This window comes from Eptesicus fuscus, chromosome 23, assembly GCF_027574615.1.
Source record: "Eptesicus fuscus isolate TK198812 chromosome 23, DD_ASM_mEF_20220401, whole genome shotgun sequence".
Classification (NCBI taxonomy): Eukaryota; Metazoa; Chordata; class Mammalia; order Chiroptera; family Vespertilionidae; genus Eptesicus; species Eptesicus fuscus.
In genome coordinates, this window is record NC_072495.1 from 9,576,905 (window position 1) to 9,602,249 (window position 25,345).

At 39.3% G+C, this 25,345-nt stretch overlaps 1 protein-coding gene across 7 annotated transcripts in view; it reads left to right on the forward strand.

Annotated features, from left to right (window-relative positions):
- The window catches only part of ATXN2 (ataxin 2), an 88,024-nt gene that overhangs the window by 53,642 nt on the left and 9,037 nt on the right, over positions 1 to 25,345 (forward strand). For 4 of the 7 annotated variants that reach the window (XR_008555311.1, XM_054712806.1, XM_054712807.1 and 1 more), the window contains 10 exons: positions 143 to 340; positions 1,497 to 1,604; positions 2,076 to 2,146; positions 8,642 to 8,946; positions 10,453 to 10,516; positions 12,737 to 12,889; positions 13,241 to 13,307; positions 17,719 to 17,903; positions 18,235 to 18,367; positions 22,306 to 22,359. Coding sequence is in view for 6 of the 7 variants with exons in the window: in XM_054712806.1 (XP_054568781.1) it covers positions 143 to 340; positions 1,497 to 1,604; positions 2,076 to 2,146; positions 8,642 to 8,946; positions 10,453 to 10,516; positions 12,737 to 12,889; positions 13,241 to 13,307; positions 17,719 to 17,903; positions 18,235 to 18,367; positions 22,306 to 22,359 (1,338 nt within the window). In the remaining variant the exon portion in view is untranslated. The remainder of the gene's footprint in view (positions 1 to 142; positions 341 to 1,496; positions 1,605 to 2,075; positions 2,147 to 8,641; positions 8,947 to 10,452; positions 10,517 to 12,736; positions 12,890 to 13,240; positions 13,308 to 17,718; positions 17,904 to 18,234; positions 18,368 to 22,305; positions 22,360 to 25,345) is intronic. The other 3 variants (XM_054712802.1, XM_054712804.1, XM_054712805.1) reach the window with 3 other exon arrangements.

The following is a 25,345-nucleotide window of genomic DNA, read 5'->3' on the forward strand; positions in this document are numbered from 1 at the left end:
AAAAGAAAAACAGGGTGATGGGATAGGGAAATTGGGACTGGGGGTCAGAGAGGACTATTTTTATCTAGATCTTAAGAGAAGCTCCTTGAGGAGGTGACATTTGAGCTGAGAATATAATGGATAACTTTTCTTTTTCTTCTAGTTCCAAGATTATCCCCCAAAACTCACAGACCCAGGTCTCCCAGACAGAACAGTATTGGAAATACTCCTAGTGGACCAGTTCTTGCTTCTCCCCAAGCTGGTATTATTCCCACAGAAGCTGTTGCTATGCCTGTTCCAGCTGCATCTCCCACGCCTGCCAGTCCTGCATCTAACAGAGCTGTCACCCCATCTATTGAGGGTATGTAAGAAAAGGTTTCCAATCTGTCATGTTATCTGCAGAGTGCAGCGTTACAGGTTGAACATTATACGAAAAATGCTATGCTTTATTCAAAGATAAGTATTTGTGTGCACATTTAAAGTTTTATGTAAATGAAGTTAGCTGTTTAATACTACTAATTTTATATGTTATTGACTTTTTTTTAAAAATATATTTTATTGATTTTTAACAGAGAGGAAGGGAGAAGGGATAGAGAGCTAGAAACATCGATGAGAGAGAAACATCGACCAGCTGCCTCCTGCACACCCCCCACCGGGGATGTGCCCGCAACCAATGTACATGCCCTTGACCAGAATCGAACCTGGGACCCTTCAGTCCGCAGACTGACGCTCTATCCACTGAGCCAAACTGGTTTCGGCTATTGACTGTTTTTTGTTAAGAGGGTTAACATTCCTGAATAGTAAATCCTATCTAATAAAAGAGTGATAATGCAAATTGATCATCACTCCAACACACAAGATGGCCATCAGGGGAGGGCAGTTGGGAGGGATCAGGCCTGCAGGGGAGGGCATTAGGGGTGACCGGGCCAGCAGAGGGCAGTTGGGGGCGACCAAGCCTGCAGGGGAGGGCAGTTGGGGGTAACCAGGCCTGCAGTGGAGGGCAGTTGCGGGGGGACCAGGCCTGCAGGGGAGGGCAGTTAGGGGTGACCAGGCCAGGCCAGCAGGGGAGGGCAGTTAGGGCCAATCAGGCCAGCAGGGGAGCAGTTAGGCGTCGATCAGGCTGGCAGGGGAGTGGTTAGGGGGTGATCAGACTGGCAGGCAGAAGTGCTTAGGGGCAATCAGGCAGGCAGGAAGGCAAGCGGTTGGGAGCCAGCAGTCCAGTGGGATAGGGCCTAAACGGGCAGTCGGACATCCCTCGAGGGGTCCCAGATTGGAGGGGGTGCAGGCTGGGCTGAGGGCCACCTTTCCCCCACTCCCCCCGTGCACAAATTTTGTGCACCAGGCCTCTAGTATAAACATAAAATTATTGATGTTTCATATGTCTGCAAAGGAGAAAAGCCTCTTTAAATGGAAATACTATTTTCCAAAAAAGTAGGAGACAAAATTTTTTGAATATTTTCCCATTTTACTTTTCTAACATTTATCTAACTTTAAAATTTTTAAAAATTATTTTCTAGCTAAGGATTCCAGGCTTCAAGATCAGAGGCAGAACTCTCCTGCAGGGAATAAGGAAAACATGAAGCCCAATGAGACATCACCCAGCTTCTCAAAAGTTGAAAATAAAGGTGAGAGCTTTAGGGAAAACTATAGAAATAGAAAGGGGTATGTCTAATCTCATACCCAATATAGAGTATTTTTGCTCAACACTTTTTCTTAGTATTTGCATATTTAAATGCATAATGTGACAAATGCTGAAGTCTATAATTAATGTATTAAGATTTTTATTTTGATAACTTATTTTCATTTAAAAATTTATTGATTGGTTTCAGAGAGGAAGAGAGAGGGAGAGAGTGATAGAAACAGCAATGAAGAATCATTGATCAGCTGCCTCCTGCACACCCTCACTGGGGATCGAGCCCACAACCCAGGCATGTGCCCTGACCAGGAATCGAACCATGACGTCCTGGTTCATAGGTCCATGCTCAACCAATGAGCCACACTAGCTGGGCGAATTTATTTTAATTTCTAACATCCTATCCTAAAAGAATTTAACTTAAAGATTAGAAATAAATCTGTAATTGTTATTAATTTTACAGGTATATCACCAGTTGTTTCCGAGCATAGAAAACAGATTGATGACTTAAAGAAATTTAAGAATGATTTTAGGGTAAGTGTTGCATTAGAATCTTAAAAAATAAATATTAAACGTTACAAAGAATTTTTATGTTATCTGTTTATAATAATGGATTTATATATACAACCACAAACATTGAACCATGTGCATAAAAAGCTAAACATTCTTAAAGTTGTCTTTGCCTATGCTTTAGGGTAGCTAAAATCATGAGATTTTATAAGAACAATACAGATATAAAATGAAAGGGAGTATAATTTTTAACATTTGAAGCTACCATAAGTTATTATTTGGTGTTCATTGGATTACTTGATTCACTGAAGAGCCGAGCAAGACCAAGGTGTTCATTATCTGATGTGGTGTAGAAGATACCCTGCACTCTGGGATGGTGCTGTAGTTGCAGGTTTACATTTTGTGCACAGATGGGGTTTACATTTTGGCCCTCCCCTGCTGCCCTGGCCTGGCCACCCCTAACTGCATGTGGTAGCAATCTTTGATAGACTTGCTGAACATACTGTAATCTCACCTGGATAACTGTTTCATTTTTTGCTCAATACTTACTAATATACTGTGCATATCAAGGTATATTTTGAGACCAACTCAAGAAATCACCCTGAAACTTAGCTTCTCAAAGAGAAAAAAATCTGATCATCAGCTTTTCCCTAACTAAAGTCCTCCTGTGAACTTGTCCTCAGCTGCATTCTCCTGTCAGAGGGAGAGTATTTTTCCTGTACTCTCCTTTTTTATTTATTTAATGCCATACTTTTTATTTCTTTTGCGTTATGTATGAATTCTCCAAACAAGATTTCTAGGTTAGGTTTCTATACACTTCTTTTCACTGCCTATGAATAGATCTCTAAGCAACAGATAATATTGTTTTTCATAATCTTCATTTTGTTAGCAATAGATATTCTTGTCCATTTGCTTTTGTTTCCTCAGCATTATTTTATTATTATTTTTTTAATATATATATTTTATTGATTTTTTTACAGAGAGGAAGAGAGAGGGATAGAGAGTTAGAAACATCGATCAGCTGCCTGTTGCACACCCCATACTGGGGATGTGCCCGCAACCAAGGTACATGCCCTTGACCGGAATCGAACCTGGGACCCTTGAGTCCGCAGGCCGACGCTCTATCCACTGAGCCAAACCGGTTTCGGCCTCAGCATTATTTTTTATAGTCAGTCATTCAGTTCCTTCTTAGAGTACACTGCTTTGAGTTTATTAGGCTTTGAAGGAAAGAAATATTTTTGCTTTGAAGCATATAAGTTGGTATATTTTTGTAACAGTTTTATTGAGGTAAAATTGGCATACAATTTAGCCATTTTAAAGAGTATAAGTCAGTGGTTTTTAGTTTACTCACAGAGTTGTACAGCCATCATCACATTCAATTTTAGAAGTTTCTTCATCCCCAAAAGAAGCCTCCTACCCCTTAGCAGTCACTCTTCATTTGCTATCAAACACTGCTGTCCCCCAGGTCTTAAACAACTACTAATCCGTTTTTGTCTGTATAGATTTCCTTATTCTGGACATTTTATGTGAATGGAATCATACAGTATGTGGCCTTTTGTGACTGGCTTATTTCATTTAGCATAATGTTTTCAAGGTTCATTTATGTTGGAGCATTTATCAATACTTCATTCCTTTTTACAGATGCCACTATGTGGATAGATATTGTTGATCCATTCATTAATTGAGATGTCTTTGGGTTGCTACCACTTTTTTACTATAATGAGTAATGCTGCTATGAACACTAGTGTACAGTTTTTGGGTGGACATATATTTTTATTTCTCTTGGGAGTGGAATTTCTCGGTCATATGATAACTCTGTTTTTAACCTTTTGAGGAAAACCTCCAGGCTGTTTGCCAAAGCAGCTGTACTATTTTACATTCCCACCAGCAGCATATGTCACAGTCATAAAGATTTGCTCTCATTCTTATTTTTTTAAAATATATTTTTATTGATTTCAAATAGGAATGGAGAGGAAGAGAAAGATAGCAACATCTGTGATAAGAGAGAGTCATTGATCGGCTTCCTCCTGCACGCCCCCTATTGGGGATTGAGCCTCAACCTAGGATTTGCTCTGACCAGAATCGAATCCGGGACCCTTCGGTCCCCAGGCCGACGCTCTGTCCACTGAGCCAAACTAGCTAGGGCTGCTCTCATTACTTCTAAGAGTTTCACTTACGGCTGTGATTATTTTAAGTAATTTTTTTTTGTTTTGGTATTTTTTTGTTAAAAGTATATTTTATTTTATTTTTTTGTTATTGATCCTTACCCGAGGATACTTTCTCAATTGATTTCCAGAGAGAGTGGAAGGGAGGGGGAGAGACAGAGTGAGAGAAACATTGATGTGAGAGAGGCACACCAATTGATTGCCTCCCACACGCACCCCACTGGGCATCTACAACCAAGGTACAAATCACACCCGAGACCCTTCAGTCTGCAGGCCGACGCTCCAACCACTGAGCCAAACCAGCCAGGGCTTGAATAATTTTTTTTATGTTGTGTGAAGTAGGGCTCCAAATTCATTCTTTTGCATGTTGATATGACTTGTCCCAGCATCATCTGTTGAAAAGACATTTCATTGAATTGTACCCTTGTTGAAAATCTGTTGACTGCAGTTGTGAAGGTTTGCTACTGGACTCAGTTCTTCACCATAGAGCTTATGTCTATCTTTTATGCCAGTACCACACTGTCTCTGTAATATCTTCATTTAATAGGAAACATTTTGTTACCAATTCACAACTTTCTGTAAATCTTGTTTAATACTTAACCCCTAAATTTCAGGGAAATATAGCATTAAAACTCTATCTCTTTAGGATTTTCAGTTCTATTTACTGTTTGGGGTCTGAGTAATCAAATTTATTAATAATTCTACCCAGATAAAATATTATTAGCTTTACCTTTATTGAGTATTTCTTATGTATCAGACATTGCTCTAAGTGTTTATATGATAAACTTTTTATTGTCCTATCATCCCTTTGAAGTACTTCTTACCATTACCCCATGTATACATAGGAAACTGAGGCAAAGACAAGTTAAATAATTTTCCCAGATTCTCATTGCTAGTAAAAGATAGGCCTGGCTGTCTGTGTGTTTGAACTTCCATCAATGCTTTGGGCAGTAGCTAATGCATAGTAATGTACTGCATTGCTCAGCGAATGAATCAGACCCACCCTCATGACATGCACATGTCCTTAAACTATGATGGTTCACAAAAATCTGGTCTTTCATTGATGGTTGTTTTTTTTTTTCCTTTGAGAGCCAAAAGCAAAGATACCTATAGTAAAAATAAATAAGTTGGACTGCATTAAACTAAAAAGCTTTTCTGTACAGCAAAGGAAACCATCAATAAAATGAAAAGGCAACCTACTGAATGTAGAAAATATTTGTAAATCTGATAAGGAGTTAATTTCCAAAATATATAAAGTACTCCCACAATTCAAAGCAAAAAAATTTTTAAATTTTTTTAAATTAAAAAATGGACATAGGATCAGAATAGAAATTTTTCCAAAGAAGACATACAGATAGATGGCTAACAGATCCATGAAAAGGTGCTCACCATCAAAACCACAATAAGTTAATAGCCTCATACCTGTTAGAATGGCCGTTATAAAAAAGACCAAAAAAATAACAAGTTCTGGCCAGGATGTGTGAACGGAATCCTTGTGCACTGCTGACAGGAATATAAATTGATGCAGCCACCATGGAAAACAATGTGGAGGCTCCTTGAAAAATTAATAATAAAACTACCTTATGATTTAGCAATTCCACTTTTGGGTATTTACCTAAAGGAAACAAAAACACTTACTTGAAAAGATATCTACACCCCATGTTATTGCAGCATTATTTATAGTAACCAAGACGTGGAAGCAACATATATGTCCATTAATGAATGGATAAAGAAAATGTGTGTATGTGCACAATGGGAGTATTATTCAGCCATAAAAAGGAAGGAATTCTGCTGTTTATGACAACACATGAATTCGTGCACCAGTGGGATCCCCCGGCCTGGCCTGTGGGATCTGACCAAAACTGGCTCTCTGACGTCCCCTGAGGGGTTCCGGATTGCAAGAGGGCGCAGGCCAGGCCAAGGGACACCACCGGTAAACAATTGGGGCTGGGGCGGGACGTGAGAGGTTGGCCAGCCGGGGAGGAACTGTGGGAGGGCTCCAGGGCATGTCCGGTCCATCTCCCCTAGTCCCAATCAGCCAGACCCCAGCAGCGTCTGCCCCCTGGTGGTCAATGCACATCATAGTGAGCGGTTGAGCGGCCTTAGCATATTATGCTTTGATTGGTTGAACGGATGACTGAACACTTAGCATATTAGGCTTTTATTATATAGGATGGATGGACCTTGAGGGCGTTGTGACAAGTGAAATAAGACAGACAGAGAGAAATACCATCTGATCTTACTTATATGTGAAATTTTTAAAATAATAAAGCCAAATTCATAGATATGGATTGGTGGTTGCCAAAGGCAGCGGTCCTTGAAATTGGTGAAAGTGGTCTAAAGGTACAAACTTCTGGCTATAAAATAAATAAATCATGGGAGTGCAATGTATAGCATCATGACCATAGTCAATGCTGTTGTATATTTGAAAATTGCTAGGAGAGAAAACCTTAAAAGTTCTCATCATAAGAAAAAATGGTAACTGGTGATAGCTATTAACTAGACATATTGTGATTATTTCATAATACATTGGATCGTTATGTTGTACATCTAAAACAAATGCAATGCTACATGTCAATTATATCTGTTTTTAAACAGTGGCTCTATTTTGGAGGGGGGGGAGAATCTGTTTTCCCTTAGGTTTATTATACTGTAGATAGGAAATATGCCAGAATGCCCAAAAGCATGACTTGCGCCTTTGTTTTTCCATTTGTAAGATGTCAGTAATAGTATCTATATCAAATAAGGCTGTTGTAACTACTGAATGAGTTTGTAGATAGTTTAGAACAGTGTCCAGCCCATAGTGAGAACTACAGATATGTTTAGCTTTATACGAATAACAGAAGTCTTACTTTTGCCTTGCTCAAAGACCTTGGTGATAAACACTAGAGAAGTCTTCTCTAGTACACAGTTGGTCTGTGTCACCACTACTAAAGGCTTTTGTGAACAAATGCTGCCTTAAAACTTAAATGTCTATATTTTGACTTAAGTTATTATTGAGTCCAAATAAATGTGCTATCACTTTTGCCCTCCACCCCAATGGTGATGCAGTGAAACTTGAGATGTCCTGAGATATGTAATGCCATTTACCAGACACCCAGGCCTCAGGAGGGAGGCTTTGACACTGAGTTGCCCATCCTGGGGCTGGGGATATAGTTTCTCTCTCTCCACCCTTGCGGCCCTTCTGCTGTGCAGGTGCTGGGGCTGCTGCCTGTATTTGTACTCATTTCTACCTTGACTGCTACTTCCTGCAGTTTCCTTCTCTTTCCTTGTTATTTCCTTCAGCTGTCTGCTTTCTTCCGTGGAGTATGGCATCTTCATTCGTCTTCAGAAAGGAGTAGCCTGATTTCTTCTGTTGTGTAAACAAAAACTCCATCACTTATTTCACTAATGTCTTTTACTTCTGTTCTTTTTGCTGGTTGGTACTTGAGTTTGGTGGTTTCCTTCTTTACTTACGGTTAGAAGATCTAATAAAGTATATTAAGCAACATGTCTAGTCAGGTCTCCCTCAGAATCCACCTACTTCTCACTTTCCAGGCCACCACTTCACAAGGCCAGGCCCTAATCTTATTGTAGCCTCCATAATGGGGTCGCCATTCTCACTTGTTCCTTCCTATTAATTTCTGCAAAGCTGCTATGCTCATCTTTATGAACCATAAATTCTGTTCAGCACTGTAACCTGCTTAAAATTATTTAGGGACTTCTTCAACACCCTGAAAATTAAAAGCTAGAGTCCTTGAGATAGCTCTCAAGTGCCTTTATCTTTGTTCCTCTTGAGTGAAATTGTCATTTCTTGACTCACTTGTGCAAAGGTGCCCACTCTTGCTCCAGCCACAGGGCTCTCTGTTTCACAGTGGGCCATGCCCTGAATTTTTAAACATGCTGTTTCTTTTGCATAGACCATTCCCTTCTGTAAACTTCCCTCCTTCCCCAAACATTTTTCACACTTTGGACAAGATGACACTTCTATTGAGAAGCCTTCTCTTTCTATAAGTTGCTTTTAACTGTGGGATCCCATAGAATTTACCACATTTTGTAAGTATTTGATCTCACCTGGATAAGAAAACTTATTTAATATTTTCTAGATCCAGCAGGCACAATTTCTGACACACAGTAGGCAATCAGTAAATATCTAACTTTCGAGGTTAGGACATTTGAGTGCGTAGATGACTATGGTTGTGGTGTATAGATATTTTGTGACTGTCTTATAATAAAGACATTACTCTTAAAGTGTGAAAAATCCTTATTCAATATATTTCATGCTTACAAATAATGTTAGTGTATTTGTGTTATGAAAAAAATTGATTACTGGAGTTACTTAAAATATTTAAGTATAATTATTTCCTTTATTTAGTTACAGCCAAGTTCTACTTCTGAATCTGTGGATCAACTGCTAAACAAAAATAGAGAGGGAGAAAAATCAAGAGATTTGATCAAAGACAAAATTGAACCAAATGCTAAGGATTCTTTCCTTGAAAATAACAGCAGCAACTGCACCAGTTGCAGCAGCAAGCCGAACAGCCCCAGCATTTCCCCCTCAATCCTCAGTAACACGGAGCACAGGAGGGGGCCTGAGGTTACTTCCCAAGGAGTTCAGACTTCCAGCCCAGGATGTAAACAAGAGAAAGATGATAAAGAGGAGAAAAAAGACGCAGCTGAGTAAGTAAACGTGGCATTTAGCATGTCCTGTTACTTACTTAACTTTTTCTTAAGGTGTTCAGAGCTTTCCAACTCAAGAATTTATATGGACTTTGAGACTGTTTCATACGTAGCTCTCAGATTACAAACAACTTGTCCAAACAAATGACATCTTATGTAAGTAAATTAGGTCATTGAATCCTGGACTCTTCTCCATTTTTGCATCTCTTGGCAAAACAAAACAAAAAAACCCTAGGCATAAATTAAGAAAGCTTTTTTTCTGTAAGTGTTCAGGGAGTTGAAAACTACTGACTTTTGGACCTTTATCCCCTGAATGCTAGTCCATATCTACCTCCTGGCTGTGTTGCCAGGAGTAAGAACTGCCTTTGCCTGCGAGAGAGAGAAGTGTCTGGTGCCCCTACTCGGTTCACAGTGTCCATCAGAAACAGTGTTTTAGTTAATGATTAGCTTGGTTACGGTTGACTTAATTTTGCACGTCCAATATTTGTACCATCAATTAAATGGACTGCTATAGGCTAGCCTCAGAACCTAAGTTAAGCACCATTGATTTATTTGTTCTGGGTTCCATACAACCCAGTTACAGCTGGACTTTTGGAATGTATCTTGTTGATAAAGTGGGGAGTGTTTATTCTTGATCTGAGGCAGAAATTTTTTATAATACTTCCTCAAGGTGTGTCATGTGGGAAACACTTTGTCACATTAAAAAATAGTGCATGCTAAGGAATTGATACGTTAAGGATTGAGTTTCAGGATGTTTTATAAGGGCTACTGTCTTTTCAGTTAAAGTATTTATTGATTGCTTTTGAGAGAGACGTTATATATTATACTTTTAAAAAATACTTGTCCTTTTTTGGGCAGTCTTTACCAGATTAAGGAGTGGTAAATGTGTGTGTGTGTGTGTGTTTTATTTTTTAATATTTTTATTTTATTTTAACCCTCACTGGAGGATATGTTTCTACTGATTTTTAGAGAGAGAGACAAACATCAATGTGAGAAACATTGATCGGTTGCCTCCTGTACACATCCTAACTGGGGATCAAACTTAGGTATGGGCCCTGACCAGGAACTGTAACCAGCTGAGCAACCCAGCCAGGGCTCTGGGTGTGTGTGTAATATATTTTTATTTCAGAGAGGGAGAGAGAGAGAGAGGAGTGGGGGAGGAGAGAGAGAGAGAGAGAGAAACAGCAAAACAGCAAAGATGAGAGAGAATCATTGATTGGCTGTCTCCTGCATGCCCCACACTGGGGATTGAGCCTGCAACCTGGGCCTGTGCCCTGACTGGGAATCGAACCTCCTGGTTCAGAGGTCCACACTCAACCACTGAGACATGGCGGCCAGGCATTGTGTGTGTGTGTTTTAATGGAGTGGATTGATGATCTTCTAGTGAGAATTGTTTAAATGCAATATGTGTTTAGCAATTTAAAAAAAACTGTCAGGTATAAGAGACTTCAGAGACACAAGTTCCATGCAGATTTCACTGGCCTTTACATATTTGTTCTGGTTTAGGCAAGTGAGGAAATCAACATTGAATCCCAATGCAAAGGAATTCAACCCTCGTTCTTTTTCTCAGGTAAATTTATTTCCTCTTTGAAGTAATCTATCCTTTAAAAAAATAAATTTTTTCTTACTAGTAATATTTCTTTTTTCATACCTGACATCTAAATTCAGATATAGTATGCTAAAATAACTTTGGTTTAAGTTCCCTTTTCTTATGGCCATTGATAATAATAAAAGTGTAATATGCTAATTAGACTGGACATCCTTCTGGGACGAAGCCGGGGCTGCACCCGCCCAAGGGAGGGCTCCAGGCAGCCATGGCTGCAAAGGCCTACTCTTGCACGAATTTTGTGCATTGGGCCTCTAGTTAATGTATATGTTTGAGCCAGGGGAAAAGGATCCTTGTTTTGTCATCAGTTAGACACTGTCGGGGCAAATCTTTCAGGCTTTTTGACTCAGAATTTGAAGATGGTTGGCTAGCTACACGGTTGTGATCATTCTACTGACTTTATAAGAAAATAGAATTATTTTTTATTTATTTTTTAAATATATTTTTATTGATTTCAGAGAGGAAAGGAGAGGGAGAGAGAAACATCAATGGTGAGAGAGAATCATTGATTGGCTGCCTCCTGCATGTCCCAAAGTGGGGACCAAGCCCGCAACCTGGGCATGTGTCCTTGACTGGAATCGAACCTGGGACCCCTCAGTCCGCAGGCCGACGCTATATCCACTGAGCCGAACCAGCTAAGGCTAGATTTATTTTTTAAATGTTGTAAAACTTTCTTCAATTTCTTAAAAGTCACTGCTACTATTTTTTAATAGTATTATTGAATAACTAGTGACCCAGTGCACGAAATTGGTGCATATTAAAAGGGGATTAATTAGAGGAAATAATTTAATATTGCTATTTGCTCTTTCTCTATAATAGAAGTGTCAGAGATGAAAGAAAATTAGTAAAATGTATATGCAAACCTTCCTCCTGTCAGAGTCTGGGGCACACCACGGGACCCAGAGTCAAGTCCCCGCCCGCCCACATGCACCTCAAAATTGCGTGAGACCCAAACCCGGCCGCCCCACTTCCCCATTGGGCTAGATCCAGACCCGGCCAGTCCCACCCTTGTCAAGCCCTGCCAGGCAGGGAGCGTAGCCTCAGGTCCCCTGGCCTGGCGCCAGGATGGGGGGCGTGGTCTGAGGTCCCCCAGCCCAGACCGGGGTGGGGGGCATGCCTTGAGGTCCTCCATCAAGCCCTGCCAGGTGGGGGACACGGCCTGAGATCCCCTGTCAAGCCCCACTGGGTGGGGGGGGCATGGCCTGAGGTCCCCCATCAAGCCCTGCCATGCAGGGGGGCGCAGCCTCAGGTCTCCTGTCAAGCCCCACCGGCAGGGGGATGCAGGCTCAGGTCCCCCATCAAGCCCTGCTGGGTGGGGGACAGAGCCTGAAGTCCCCTGTCAAGCCCAGGCAGGGGGGCGCAGCCTTAGGTCCCCTGGCCCGGTGCTGGGGCTGGGGGTGTGGCCTGAAGTCCCCTGTCGAGCCCTGCTGGGTGGGGAACGCAGCCTGAGGTCCCCCGTAAAGCCAACCCACCTGGTGGGGGGCGTGGCCTGAGGTTCCCTAGCTCAGCACCAGGACGGGAAGCACACCTTGAGGTCCCCTGGCCTGGCACTGGGGCAGGGAGTGTGGCCCGAGGTCCCCCAGCCTGACGCCAGGGTGGGGGGTGCGGCCTGAAGTCCCATCAAGCCCTGTCGGGTGGGGGGCGTGGCCTGAGGTCCCCTGTCAAGCCCTGCCGGGTGGGGAACGCAGCCTGAGGTCCCCTGTAAAGCCCCACCGGCAGGGGGATGCAGCCTCAGGTCCCCTGTCAAGCTCCACTGGGCGGGGGCACGGCCTGAGTTCCCCCAACCCAGCACTGGGGGTGCACCTTGAGGTCCCCAGTCAAGCCCTGCTGGGTGGGGGGTGCAGCCTGAAGTCCCCTGTCAGGGTGGGGGGGCGCGGCCTGAGATCCCCTGTTAAGCCCCACGGGGTAGGGGGAGGGTGTAGCTTCAGGTCTCTGCTGATTGCTCATTAAGGCTCCTTATGGGAACTTGGCCTCAGCTGTGGGTGCAGCCATCTTTGTAATGGAGTGATGGTCAGTTAGCATATTCCCTCTTTATTAGATAGGATAAGTTTTTTTTTTTTTTTCATTAAAAGGGACTAATTAAAAATGAGTAAAACTTAGAAAGATGGAGAAAATCAGTTTTCAGGTTGCAATAATTATCAGCTTTTCATCTTAAGAGAGTCAATTTTTGTTTTTGTTTTGTAGCCAAAGCCTTCCACCACCCCAACTTCGCCTCGTCCTCAAGCACAACCTAGCCCATCCATGGTGGGTCATCAGCAGCCAACTCCAGTTTATACTCAGCCTGTTTGTTTTGCACCAAATATGATGTATCCAGTCCCAGTGAGCCCAGGCGTGCAAGTAAGTCATAGAACTTAATGTTCACTTACTCTCCTTGGTTATTTGTAGTTGACAGCAAACTCTGTAGGTGTGCGGTCACTTGAGGCAGTGGTGGCATAACAGAAGTATTTGAAAAGGGGAGACGCGTAGCCGTGTTGTTAGTGTGAGGAGCTAAGTCTGAAAATGTTTCTGGTGAGGAAGAAGATTTAGATTTACTGTAGTTTGGGGTTTGTGGGTGTAATTTTTTTTTAATGACTCAGAGAGAATCAGGAAACCTCAGATCTAGCTCTCTAGCAATATACAATTGAGAGAATGGTAAAATGTATTCTTATTATCTTGAGAGCCTAATTTTCCTTTTTTTTAATCCCTCAGCCTTTATACCCTATACCTATGACACCCATGCCAGTGAATCAAGCCAAGACATATAGAGCAGGTAAAGGTGAGAATAATCCTGCCTGTGTTTGCTTGTAGTCTGCATGATGCATGTATTAAGTAACTCAGTTTATAATGAAGAAATACTTGTGGTTCAACTTTGACTTTTGATGACCAGCATTACATAAGGTATTCAGATGCATTATTTACTAACAAAATGGGAGGAGAAATATTCATCAGTTGTGATTATTCAGGTTCTTAAAAAAAAAAATAACTGACTTTCGAAGTTTTCAATGTTAAATTTAAAAAGTGTGTTTGTTAAATTAATTTACCAAGGTTCCCGACATTCTTATATTAACATATAATTTCCCCCCAAAATCCAGAATTTCTTTTAAAGCACAGGGCAACTCATTTTAGAAACCATCAAAATCCCACTAGAAGCGTGTTTCCTCATTTTAAAATGAGTGTTTTGCCTCATAGACAGAGGCAAAGGGGGTGGTGGGTGGAGGTAGAAGAGGGTAAAGGGGGGGATAAGTGGAGATTGACTTGGGGTGGTGAACACACAGTACAATATACAGACGATGTATTATAGAATTGTACCCCCCCCAAATCTATATAATTTTATTAGCCAATGTCACCCCAATAAATTCAATAAAAAAATTTAAAATGTTTTATAATCTAGTATTATATGCTTGTGTGATTAAAGAGCCTTCATAGAAGAAAACATTTATCTATTAATGTTGAAAAATGCCTGGAGGGCCTCCTTTTTTGAGGAGGTAATTGAGGGTAATTAATAGCTATAATTTTATTGAGAAACAGTAGAAAATTGAATGATTTGTATAAAAGAGACATATCTCAGGCACTGCAAAGAGCATCAACAGTAAACAGGTGCTGTGCTAAGAAGATAGGGAATGACTAGATACCGGCTTTGTCCATCATTCAGATTCTACTATTAAGATTTGTGCCCTGGCCGGTTTGGCTCAGTGGATAGAGTGTCGGCCTGCGAACTGAAAGGTCCCAGGTTCGATTCTGGTCAAGGACACATTCCCGGGTTGTTGGCTCAATTCCCCAGTGGGGGACTTGCAGGAGGCTGCCGATCCATGATTCTCTCTCATCATGGATGTTTCTATCTTTCTCTCCCTCTTCCTTCCTCTCTGAAATCAATAAAGAAAAGATTTTGTTACAGTTATTTAAGCTGTGCTTTGTTTCTTTGCATATTTAACACAAAGCCCAGACATCATGCCATTTCATTCATACTTGGTGTCTGGCTACTTAAAGTATGAAAGTTTTTTTTTTTTGATAGCTCAACTGATGAAGGGGTCAGGTAGTGATTCTCTCCTCCCCAGTTATAAAGTTTTCTATTAATTTTTCATCTAATTCATTGATGGTTGACGCATAACATCATTTTTTAAAAATTGGGGGTGTGGATCTCAAATTTTCATGTGCATCAGAATCACTGGAGTATTTGTTGAAAATACAAATTACTTGGCCCTATCCTCAGGGTTTCCAGTTTAGTTGTTTTGGGGCATAGCATGAGAACTTGCATTTCTCTTGCAATTTATAAAACCATTTTCCAGGTGAGGCTGCTGATCTGGGACTGCTATACTCTGAAAAACCACTTTAATTAGGAGTTTGAAAATGGTGTACTCTTACATTTCTTTTCCATTTATTAGCTAGAATCATTTTGTGAGGAAGTCTTCTTTTCAACAAGGGCTATTTGATTGTCCTGAAGAATTTGTACAGAAAAGTTAGGGTAAATGCTTACCATTAAGTGCTTAAAATGGGCCTGAGGGCCAGTTTTCAGTGGTGAGTTGGTGCCCTGATTGCTTTCAATAGTGTCCAGTGAAAATGGTTTTGGGGTTTGTTTGTTTGTTTGCTTGCTTGCTTGCTTAAGGATGGATGGAGCTCTCACACACACACCCCCACTTTATTCTTTTTTTTTTTTTTTTTAAATTATGAATGCTGCATAGGTTTTCATACACTTTTGTGTATTCATTGTGTTTGAGTCAGTTGATTATCCTTCTTTCTGCTCCCATTGATTTTCCTTTGACAAATGGCAATCCCTTCACATTGGCTGCCAGGTCCTTTTAGTGCTCATCTATATATATATATATTTTAATTAATTTCAGAAAGGAAGGGAGAGGGAGATAGAAACAGCAATCATGAGAGAGACTCATTGATCAGCTGTCTCCTGCACGCCCCCTACTGGGGATCAAGCCAGCAACCCAGGCATGTGCCCCTGACTGGAATTGTGCCTTCAGTCTGCAGGGCGACGCTCTATCCACTGAGCAAACCAGCTAGAGCTAGTAGTGCTCATCTTCTTTACAAATAAAGTATCTGAGGCTAATCTTCAAACTCAGACCCAAATCAGTATTCCTCCAAAGAACCCTGATTCATTTTGCTGGGAAATAGTATGTAAAAACCATTTTCTGGTCATTGGATACACTTATTGCTATTGAGTTATTGCTTCTGAGCCTTTTCAGTGGACTAACCTGGGAAATAACCACTTTTTTTTCTTTCTTTTAAAAAATTCAGAAACCCGTATTGATATATCTAATTCAAGTTAACTTTGCAAGGTTTTTACTCTCTTTGCTTGCATCTTACTCTCTTACATCAAAAACTGGTAAAAATAGTAACTCTTTTATCTATCTTACAACAAATTACTGCAAAGCTTAGTTGTCTAAAACAACAAACATATTACTTCATACAGTTTCTGAGGGTCAGTAATCCAGGAGTGGCCTCGCCAGGTGCTTCTGCCTCTCAGTCTCTTGGGAAGCTTTAGACAAGATGTCTGAATGTTTAATTTTTAATTTTAATAGGATGGTAAACTTGACTAGCTTTTTAAATTTGTTTTAATATATGAGGGTCATAATGTGTATCAAAAGTAATAGTGATAGTGAATAGGTTAAACTCAGTAAGCTTAATTAGACAAACTTTCACTTGATAAAAATGATACTCGAGCCCTAGCCTGTTTGGCTCCGTGGATAGAGCGTTGGCCTGCGGACTGAAGGCCAAGGGCACATGCCCGGGTTGCGGGCTTGATCCCCAGTAGGGGGCATGCAGGAGGCAGCCAATCAATGATTCTTATCATTGATGTTTCTCTCCCTTCCCCTTCCTCTCTGAAATCAATAAAGAAATACATTTAAAAAAAGATACTTGATTTTTGGATGGCTTTCCTATACTAAAAGATGCTTTTTTAAGTATTGGCGGGTGGCTCAGTTGTTTGGAATGTCATCCCATACACCAAAAGGTTGTGGGTTTGATTCCCAGTCAGGGCACATACCTAGGTTGTGGGTTCAATCTCTGATTGGGGCAAACACAGGAGGCAGCCTGTCGATGTTTCTCCCTTCCTTTCTCTCTCCCTTCCTCTCTCTCTGAAATCAATAAACATATACTCTGGTGAGGATTTTTTTAAAAAGATGCTTTTTTGATATGGGAAATCTCAGGATTAAATTCAGAAAAATATTACTGTATTGGTTTTCAAGTTTGCTTTTCTAAGTGGATAAAATGTATATAACTGGTTCTCCTAAATTTCAGCAACAGTCATACTTTTAGCAAAAAAATTCAAATATTTAAAATAAAAACCAAATTTTATCTCTAAACTAGCAGCTACTTACATAAATAGTTCTGATGACTTTATGAACATACTAAGTTTTATTTTTTGTGCCTCATACCTATTGTAAGCAGTGGTTCATGATTTCTTCCCTCAAATGGCTTGTTTAACATCACAGCATAAACCCATCATAGAAAACAGTCCGTGCTGCAATAGAACGAGAGGGAGAGGCACAGAGCTTGCAGCTGATTCCTTTAGCGGGCACTGGGAAGGACATTATAGAGAAAATGGCATTTGAGCAGAATTCTTAATTGAAGGGCCATAGGCAGATATCTGTGTGGAATAGTAAAAGACATAAATTAATTTTTAAAAAGAGCTATTATTTGGAAACTTGCTACAAGATAGTGTGTGATTCTGGATTTGGGAAAAAGCAGGAAATTGTTGGAGAATTCAGTGGTGGGAAATGAAGAAAGCTGGAGTTAAGATTCGTGTTTGGTCTATTTTGGCTTTTTGGTGTATGTCTGTGTGGTTTTTTTAAATTATTAAGTCCGTTGCCCTTCTCTAGCAAGTGGCATAATTTGGTGTTATAAAACGGGTTATTTGAGAAGTAGTATGATGGAAACGCTTCATAGTGTGATCAAGTTTGGAGGCTCATCATAGAAGGTCTCTCTGAGGAAGTTGCTTTCAAGCTGACACCTGGAAGACAAGTCAAAATGACCAAAGCTGGGAACTGGGGGGTTGGTGTTTGAGGTTGAATAATAGCACGTCTGATGGGCAGACAACCCAGAGTGGCTGATGTGGGCGTGGGTGATAAAACTGGCATTGGAGAGGCAAACAGGAGGGTAGATCCTGCAGAGCCTTGTGGACCACGTGCATATGTTTTGTGCCTCGCAATGCCGTTTTCTTACACTGGTATCTTCTGCAGTACCAAATATGCCCCAACAACGGCAAGACCAGCATCATCAGAGCACCATGATGCACCCCGCCTCAGCGGCAGGCCCACCCATTGTGGCCACCCCACCAGCTTATTCCACACAGTACGTGGCCTATAGTCCTCAGCAGTTTCCAAATCAGCCTCTTGTTCAGCACGTGCCCCATTATCAGTCTCAGGTAAGGCCGATGGGACTCATAATTTTTGTTTCATTTAAATAATTTCTAATTTTAACTTTTAATATGGTAGAGGGGTTTGGGTTTCCCTTTACATCTGGTGCTTTTTGTTATGCTGTGGTTGATAGCTAAGGATTGGAGGTGCTTTTTAATATATATTAGAAGGTTGTTGGTCATTTTAAATATTTCAAATTAAATAGCCAAGAAGTTTTAATTTTTCAGAGTTGTTTTTGGAAACCTGGACACCATAGGGTTAAGACATCTCACTAAAATCTGCTTGAGTGAGTCTTTTTGGAATTTGAATGTTGGCTCTTTATTTTGTCTTTGAACACAGCATCCTCATGTCTACAGTCCTGTAATACAGGGCAATGCCAGGATGATGGCACCAGCAGCACACGCCCAGCCGGGTCTCGTATCTTCCTCAGCTGCTCAGTACGGGGCTCACGAGCAGACACATGCGATGTATGGTAGGAAGCACTTTGTTTGTCTTTTTCAGTGTGTGACTATTCTTAATGTGTTTTAAAGCTTTGAAAAGTTACTCTATTTAAGAATAGGTTGGCCTTTTAATGACATTGAGGGTAAAGAATCTAAAGAAAAAATGGACCTATTTTTATCTCTTACCTGCTTTAAGCCTTGGCTGATTATTTCTACTTCTGTTCCTGAAATTCCTCTGTTTAAATGTCTCTCCTTTAACTAAATGTAATGATGTGTGTAACAGAAGCATCTTTTGTGGAGAAAGGTATCTTTCTTCTCTTCCTCGTCGGTATTATCATTTGATGTGCCCTGCACAAGGCATGCGAGCAAGTTTTACCAAAATGAAAGCCCTGACCAGCACTTCACCTCTTGCTCGGGGGTCACTGGCTTTACATATTTTTATTGCTTTTTGTTATAATGCTATTGTTATAATGCTACTACGGGCCTGGTACACAGAATTCGTGCACTTGGGGGGTGTCCCTCAGTCTGACCTGACCTGCGCCCTCTCAGTCCAGGAGCCCTTGGGGGATGTCTGACTGACGGCTCAGGCCCGCTCCCCACGGGGAGCAACAGTTGGACATTCTTAGCGCTGTTGTGGAGGCGGGAGAGGCTCCCTCCACCGCAGCTGCGCTCACCAGCCATGAACCCAGCCTCTGGCTGAGCAGCACTCCCCCTGGGGGAGTACACTGACCACCAGGGGATAGCTCCTGTATTGAGTGTCTGCCCCTTGGTGGTCAGTGCATGTCATAGTGACCGGTCCTTCTGCGGTTCGGTCAATTTGCATATTAGCCTTTTATTATATAGGATTGTGTTTCTGCATCTTGCTGTATTTTAAGTGGTCGAAATTGTATAATATTAGGTCTGCTTTAGACATTTACAGTTCAAGTATAATCAATTTAAAAAGTGGCAAAATGAAAATATTCTATAAAAATTAAATATATGTAAAAATAATTAATAATAAGCAAAAATTACTGTCTTAGTTTTACAGCCAGAGAACTTTGTACAGGTTAATTTAGCAGCTGTCTAAAGTTCTAAAATAATATGGTTTTCAATGTTGAGATTTAAAACAGATTTCCACTTTATATCTTGTGTAACATAAAATTAATGGGTTTTCCTATATTTATGTTTTTAAAATGCACCTTAAGTACCAGCCTTATTAAGAAGTAGGTTTTGTTTTTTGCACTTTTCTGATGTTTTGGCATTTCAGTTTTTTGGAGTGTGAGGAGAGAGATGTAAGTTTCTGCATACAATTGAAAAGAATACCTCTATGAGAATGAAATTACAATTACATATAACCTCATGGACATTTCATTTTTTAAACCTCTTTCAACTTTTTGAATGACTAGGAATGTAAAGATTTTCATTTGTTTAACTTTAGATAACAGTTGATAACATTTAGAGGTTAATAGGGATGGGACTGGGGCAGCAGCAGGCATCCTTCTTGTCACCCGGCACTCAGCGCTGTGCCTCTGTCCTGGAGGCGGCTCCTATTGCACAGTTCAGACTTCACATGGTTAAAGGCACTACTGTTATCAAGTGCAGAAGTCTGACTTTACTTTTCTACATTATCACTTAAAGCTTTCTATTGTGGATTATGTGCTTTAAGTAAAATGATGTAATTGCTACATTTCCTTCAAGAAGCCCATCCATAATTTAATTGAGAAATAAACTGACAGACTGATTTGACTTATGATTTTGATTATGATCTCCTTTCATTGGCTTGTCTTCAGTTGTCTTAACCAGGACTAAGAATGTACATAAAAGCCCCATTGATTCCTACACTGGCTTTTATGCAATTTGTGTATATTTCAACTTTTCCAGTTTGTTAAAAGCTTAGGTGAAAAGTTCACTATGATTATTTTATGTTTCTGCTGAATACATCAGGATTTAACAAGTGGAAAAAACATTTCTTTCCTTCCATGTTCTCGCATCCTCCTCTTGGAATAAGACCTGAAACTTTTGAGCTAAAATTTCCATTGCTTTTAGATAATAGCTATTCGTGCACCCATGATTTTGAGACTTTGTAGCAATACTGTGATGTTGTGCAGGATCTTTCTCCTCAACGCCAACATCTGGCTTTGACTTTTGGATGGAGATATTCAGTGGATTGAAAGAACCTCATTGGTTTAAAACAGCCTGTACAATAAATACTGTTATTTGAGGCATTAGTGCTTTTTATGCCTCCCCAGAACATTTTCATTTGAAAAGCACTTGGCCTTGGACCCTGAAGTCCATTCAAGTTTGGGTAAATAGGAAGTATTGCAAACAAAACAAATCACTAGACTTAATGTACTAGTCATCAGAGCCAGTTCTTTAGTGCCAGGAGAAAGTTGCTCAACCAGATCTGAACTACTCTCCTGCATTTTACCCAGGTTGTATTTCCTTGATGTCTGTTGATGATGGCTGGCTAGGGGCAAGGCTGTGAACTTGGTATGATTGTTACTGGTTAATTGAGGTTCTCTTAGATACTTCATACCTTAAAAAGAACACTAAGGAATTATTTTGTTCTTTGCTGTCATAAACCATAATTTTAATCTGCTAAAACAAGTTTATTATTAATTCTTCAGTCATTTAGATATTCTAAATCCTAGTTATGCCACATACAGACAAATTTTAAGTGTTATTTTAAACTAAGACAAAACTCTTACATGGAAATTAATTGTGTACTCATCTCCTTTGAACAATTTATATATTGTATTCCCAAAGAAATCAAATATTTTGAGTATGTATTGGGTTTGTTTTTAAGCGACAGCCTATCTAGATTTTTAAAACTTTATATAAACAAGAATATGCACCCAGATGTTAGTGACAATTATGTCACCTTTTTGTTATTCATAAATTGGTCACAGGCAAAGGCTTAGAGAATAGAAAGGACCACTAATGACTAATAATGAGAGACTGATTATTGTTTTTAAATTTTTGGTATATTTAATATAAATATGCTAACAAATTACTAAATAAATTATTAGGATATGTGTGTGTGTGTGTGTATATATATATATGTACATATACATATATATATATATATTTTCTAAGTAATTGTTGACCTTGTTCTCTTTGTAGCTATCTTAAAAAGGACTTTGATCACAAACTTCATCTCTTTGATCTTAATCTAACTTTTATCCTTGCCTCTGCCCCCTCCCTCCTAAGAAGTTACTTTTTGTTTCCTTAACATCTAGTTTTCTAATTCATCTCCTTTGTTTTATGGCAGTGTTTTATTTACCTTTCAGAAATAGTTCTGAGACTTTCTCTACAGGAAGAGTTAGATCCAGAATCCTTTTTTTGGTTTGTTTTTGGTAATTTAATGCAGATATATTGGAAAATATAGTAGGCAAAAAGATTTAAAACGCATCTATTGTCCCTCCACCTGACAACACCTGTTAACATTTTGGTGCATATCCTTTCAGCCGTATTTACACACACACACACACACACACACACACACACACACTTTTATGTAGTCATTGTAATAAATGATATACTCATGTTTAATATTACTATTATGTTTCTAAAATTTGGATCCAGTATCAGATGCCTAATAAAACATCTTACTTCTGTTAATAGTGACTTGCAGAATTGTTTATATTTTGAATTAAACTTGTGTAATTTTTATTTTGGTACATTTTTTTTATCAAGGTTGTTCAGTGGAATGCCATGTTGGTCTGTTTATTAGATAATAATGTTATTCCTTTTATTTAAGCAAGTCAGCCTGCAGAACTTGACATCCCAGTACAGAAGAAAAGTGTCTTTTTCTTCAGCCCTCTCTTATTTAATTTTGTAGCAATGTTTAAAGTGCTTGTCATCTCTTGTAAAATAAGAATGAATTATGCATGAATAAAAGAAGAAATTACTAAATATGTCAACCTTTCCAGAAAATTAGGAAAATGTAGACCTCAAAAGCCTAATTTACCTTTCTATTTCCCAAATTCAGCATGTCCCAAATTACCATACAACAAGGAGACAAGCCCTTCTTTCTACTTTGCCAGTGAGTTGGGTTTTTTATACTAATTTTAATTCAACAGTAAAACACTTTTTAAAGAATACGTGTTAAGGGACTAGACTTGTTGAACAATATTTTCCTTGTGCCAGACAAAATTATTAAAGATATGTGTATCTGTAAATAATTCAGAATTTTAAAAATGAAATATAACCCAGCTCAAGAAAGCTGGGTTAAGAAATTGAGTTATTTCAGAAATTAATTTTTGCATACCAAGCAAACATGTGACTGTTTTGGAAATGCCTAATAGTTTCCTTGTGTGAAAAACTTTTCCTGAATCACTTTTTTTTAACCAAGCCACAAACTTAGTATTAATAACAAGAACAACGTTAGCTTTTCTAATATTCTGATAAGAAACTTATTCTTACAAGGATTTTGAGTTGAATAGGATGGAAAAACTAGGGGGAAACATTTGTGTCTTTTTAATCTTTGCATGACTGAAGGTTTAAAGTATTTGTGGCAGACACCGCGGGATGTCTTGAGCTTAAGCAGGAAAGCATGACCTAGCAGAGATTACCTTTGGCAACACCAGCCCCTCTCACCTCCAGTGAAAAGATAAAGGATTGCTCCTAAAGGGAGAAAGTCTGGACAGAGCTTTCTTTTGGAAATGAACTTGGAAGGTGTGTTTTCTCTATTTGTAGGGCAATTTTTCAAATAAAGCTAGTCATGGACTTTTGGTTTTGAATAGAATGGCACTAACTTATAGAAATCCTTTAAAATTTTATGCCAGTAATGTGTCACTTTATGTGAAATATATATTCTAGGAAACATTAAAATTTTACTTTAGGGACTAAATTTTGAATTATTTTTGAATGACTCAATGTCTGAATCTACTAAATGCCAGATTTTAAAAATAACTTAGAAAACATTTGACTTAAATTTTCATTAATTGTGCCATGACTTGGTATCCAAAAATAAGTGTATAAATATTATTTATGTGGTGCTAGGAAATGTTAACAAATTTAATCCTTTAATAGATGCTCTTTAAAAAGGAGTCTTGCTGTATATATACTATTAAAGGGAAACTGTATGTAATATAGTTATGTAAAAGACAGTGTCAGTAATTATATTATGTACTCAGTTTGAGGTCTCAAATGTAGTTATCCTCACCATCTTACTGTCTCTGTTAGTTTTGGAGTCCATTTCCTGGTAAGTAGCTAAAAGGTCCTTAATCATCACACCTAAGCATTAACTGTCTCAGCACAGCTTCTCTTAAAAAGGAGTGTTAGTACTTTTTAAAAGAAACTAACGGTGAGGCTGCTGTTTGTAATTTAATTTGCTGCCATTTTGTCATGGTTTTGGTCTAGTTGACTTTTACTCCCCTTTTAAAGAGTTTTCAACTTTCCTTCACTTCCTTTTTTTCTAAATTTAACATCAATTTTAAAAGTTGGAAGATTTTGTTTTGCTTTGTTTTGTTTTTAAAGTTTTGCAGTGCTGGTGATCTCTCATGACTTGTGCATCCAAGGTCAAAATGAAAACACCTACTTGCAAATTAAACACACAGCTTTCTGGACTGAATTGGCTTCAGTAAGATCATGGCTTAGGGAACTATTTTTGGAATGTGGTTAGTGCTAGGAGGATTTGAAAAATCGTGTCTTTATAGTTTTGAACATTTATATCAAGGAACACAGCAAGTAGGAAACTTCTGGACCAGGTCTGGCCAAAAAAAAAAGGAATACTTCTTTGGTTTGCTTGACCTAATTCAGGTTTCATGAAGGCAACTTAAGTTTTATAAATAGAAGTGTTTAACTGATGAATAGCTAAATCAAGCAGTTGAAGAAATTAAATTTATTGTTAACCTGTCTGAAATCTTTAGCTAAATTAATGAGCATGTATAATAAAAGCAGTTAAATGATACACTTAGTAACCCTCAGAACTTACTGTCCTTTGCTCTCCACTTCTTTTTCTCAGATTCTCTTGTATTTTTTTCTCGTTTACTCTATATTGGTTCCCTTTCTCTTGTCTCTTCTTTCCAACTATTTTCCCCCTCAGCCTTTTTTTTTTTAATCCTCACCTGAGGATATGTTTATGTATTTTTTTATTGATTTGAGAGAGAGAGAGAGAGAAACATTGATGTGAGAGAGAAACGTTGATTAGTTGTCGCCAGTACACACCGGGACCGGGGATCGAAACCAAAACCAGGGCAGGTGGCCTATCTGGGATGTAGCCCGCAGCATTTTGGTGGAAGGGACGATGCTCCCACCAACTGAGCCACAAGTCTGGGCCCTCAGGCTTTTAATTGTCCCTCGGTCTGCCTGTTTTGGTCTCATTCTTTGGGCCTTTCAAGGAACCAAACTACAGATTGTCCCCAAAAAATGTACTACACACACTTTACCAGCTGATAGCTCAGTTTTGGAAATGAAATGTATTTTAATAAGCACTGCTTTATAATTATTCAAAGTGAATCCATTTTTGGGGGGACACTATATTTTTGTTGTTAATTATATTGAATTAATTAGCTAGCCACTGAGTTTTTGTATTTGAGGAAGAAAAGGAGTTCATGGATAAGGTACTTGCTTTATACCTTTTAAACAAGAAGGTGACCAAAGGGAAATATTTCTAATTAAACTTCCTTAAATTTTATTTGCAGCTTCTGAACTATAGATTACATCTACTTGATTTTTCTTGTATACATTGCAGCTTACCAGTGTTTAGAGTAGAAAAAGGGTGGGGTTTTTATTTTTAAAAAAAAATTATTGATTTCAGAGAGGAACAGAGAGGGAGAGATAGAAACACCAAGGATGAGAGAGAACCATTGATCGGCTGCCTCCTTCACTCCCCACACAGGATTGAGCCCCCGCCCCAGGCATGTGCCCTGACCATGAATATGAACTGTGACTTTCTGATTCATAGGTTGATGCTCAACCACTGAGCCACACTGGCCAGGCAGGATGGGTTTTTTAAAACAAAAACCTATGTGGGTGCACTCAGATTAGTTGAAGTACAGTAGTATGAAGGCAAATGAGATATAGAT